The following is an 828-nucleotide window of genomic DNA, read 5'->3' on the forward strand; positions in this document are numbered from 1 at the left end:
TTCAAACGGAGAAAGATAAAGACTGAAAACCAAGGCACGGTTTTTTCTCAAACTTGTTTTTTCTTTTATTTGGGTGACCTCATTAAAAAACCCCGGAAGGGGAAAAAGAGCGTCCCCTTTATCAAGACTGTTACATAGCTGCTTTACATAAGTCAACTAAAATAAAACTTCAGATTGGCTGCATTCCAACTGCGCGGGATGGGACCCCCTTCTAAGGTCTCTAGGTTTTACGAGCCGTTGCCCTTAGCTTCGGTAACTCTGAAGGGTCCGGTCCACTTGGGAGACAGCTTATTCTCCAGCTCGTATGGGTGGGCCTTCCTCATCACTAGGTCGCCAATCTGAAACTGCCGCGGCTTCACCATAGAGCTATATTGCCGCTCTACTCTCCTCTTTACCGCTTGGGCTTTTATTCTGACCTCCTCCCTGGCTTCGTCTAGTAGATCCAGGTTTACCCGCCTTTCTTCGTTGGATTCTTCAACCACAAAGTTTTGAAAGCGTGGTGAGCTTTCAGTTATTTCTACAGGGATCATCGCATCCGACCCGTACACTAAACTGAAAGGCGTCTCCATGGTAGAGGATTGGGGCGTGGTGTGGTATGCCTATACGATCCTTGGTACTTCCTCCACCCACGCCCCTTTGGCCTTCTCTAACCTTCTGTTTAACCCCCTCAGCAGAACTCTGTTTGCTGACTCCACTTTGCCCGTTGGTTTGGGGGTGTTCGACTGATGCGAACACTTGCTTGATACCTACCTCAACTGCTAACTGGCAAACTGGGTCTCGTTATCGGATATCAAGCACCTAGGTACGCCAAAGCGGCACACAATGTTC

At 48.4% G+C, this 828-nt stretch overlaps 1 protein-coding gene across 1 annotated transcript; it reads right to left on the bottom strand.

Annotated features, from left to right (window-relative positions):
• Positions 1-227: 227 nt before the first annotated feature.
• LOC137817460 (uncharacterized) lies at positions 228-569 on the bottom strand. The gene has a single exon (XM_068620750.1). The coding sequence runs from the start codon at positions 567-569 to the stop codon at positions 228-230; it is 342 nt and encodes a 113-aa protein (XP_068476851.1).
• Positions 570-828: the final 259 nt, after the last annotated feature.

Source organism: Phaseolus vulgaris, unplaced genomic scaffold (genome assembly GCF_000499845.2).
Source record: "Phaseolus vulgaris cultivar G19833 unplaced genomic scaffold, P. vulgaris v2.0 scaffold_70, whole genome shotgun sequence".
NCBI classification, from domain to species: Eukaryota; Viridiplantae; Streptophyta; class Magnoliopsida; order Fabales; family Fabaceae; genus Phaseolus; species Phaseolus vulgaris.

Excerpts from the sequence above, each read along its gene's own strand:
- LOC137817460 (XM_068620750.1), bottom strand. The coding sequence starts at position 569 with ATGGAGACGCCTTTCAGTTTAGTGTACGGGTCGGATGCGATGATCCCT.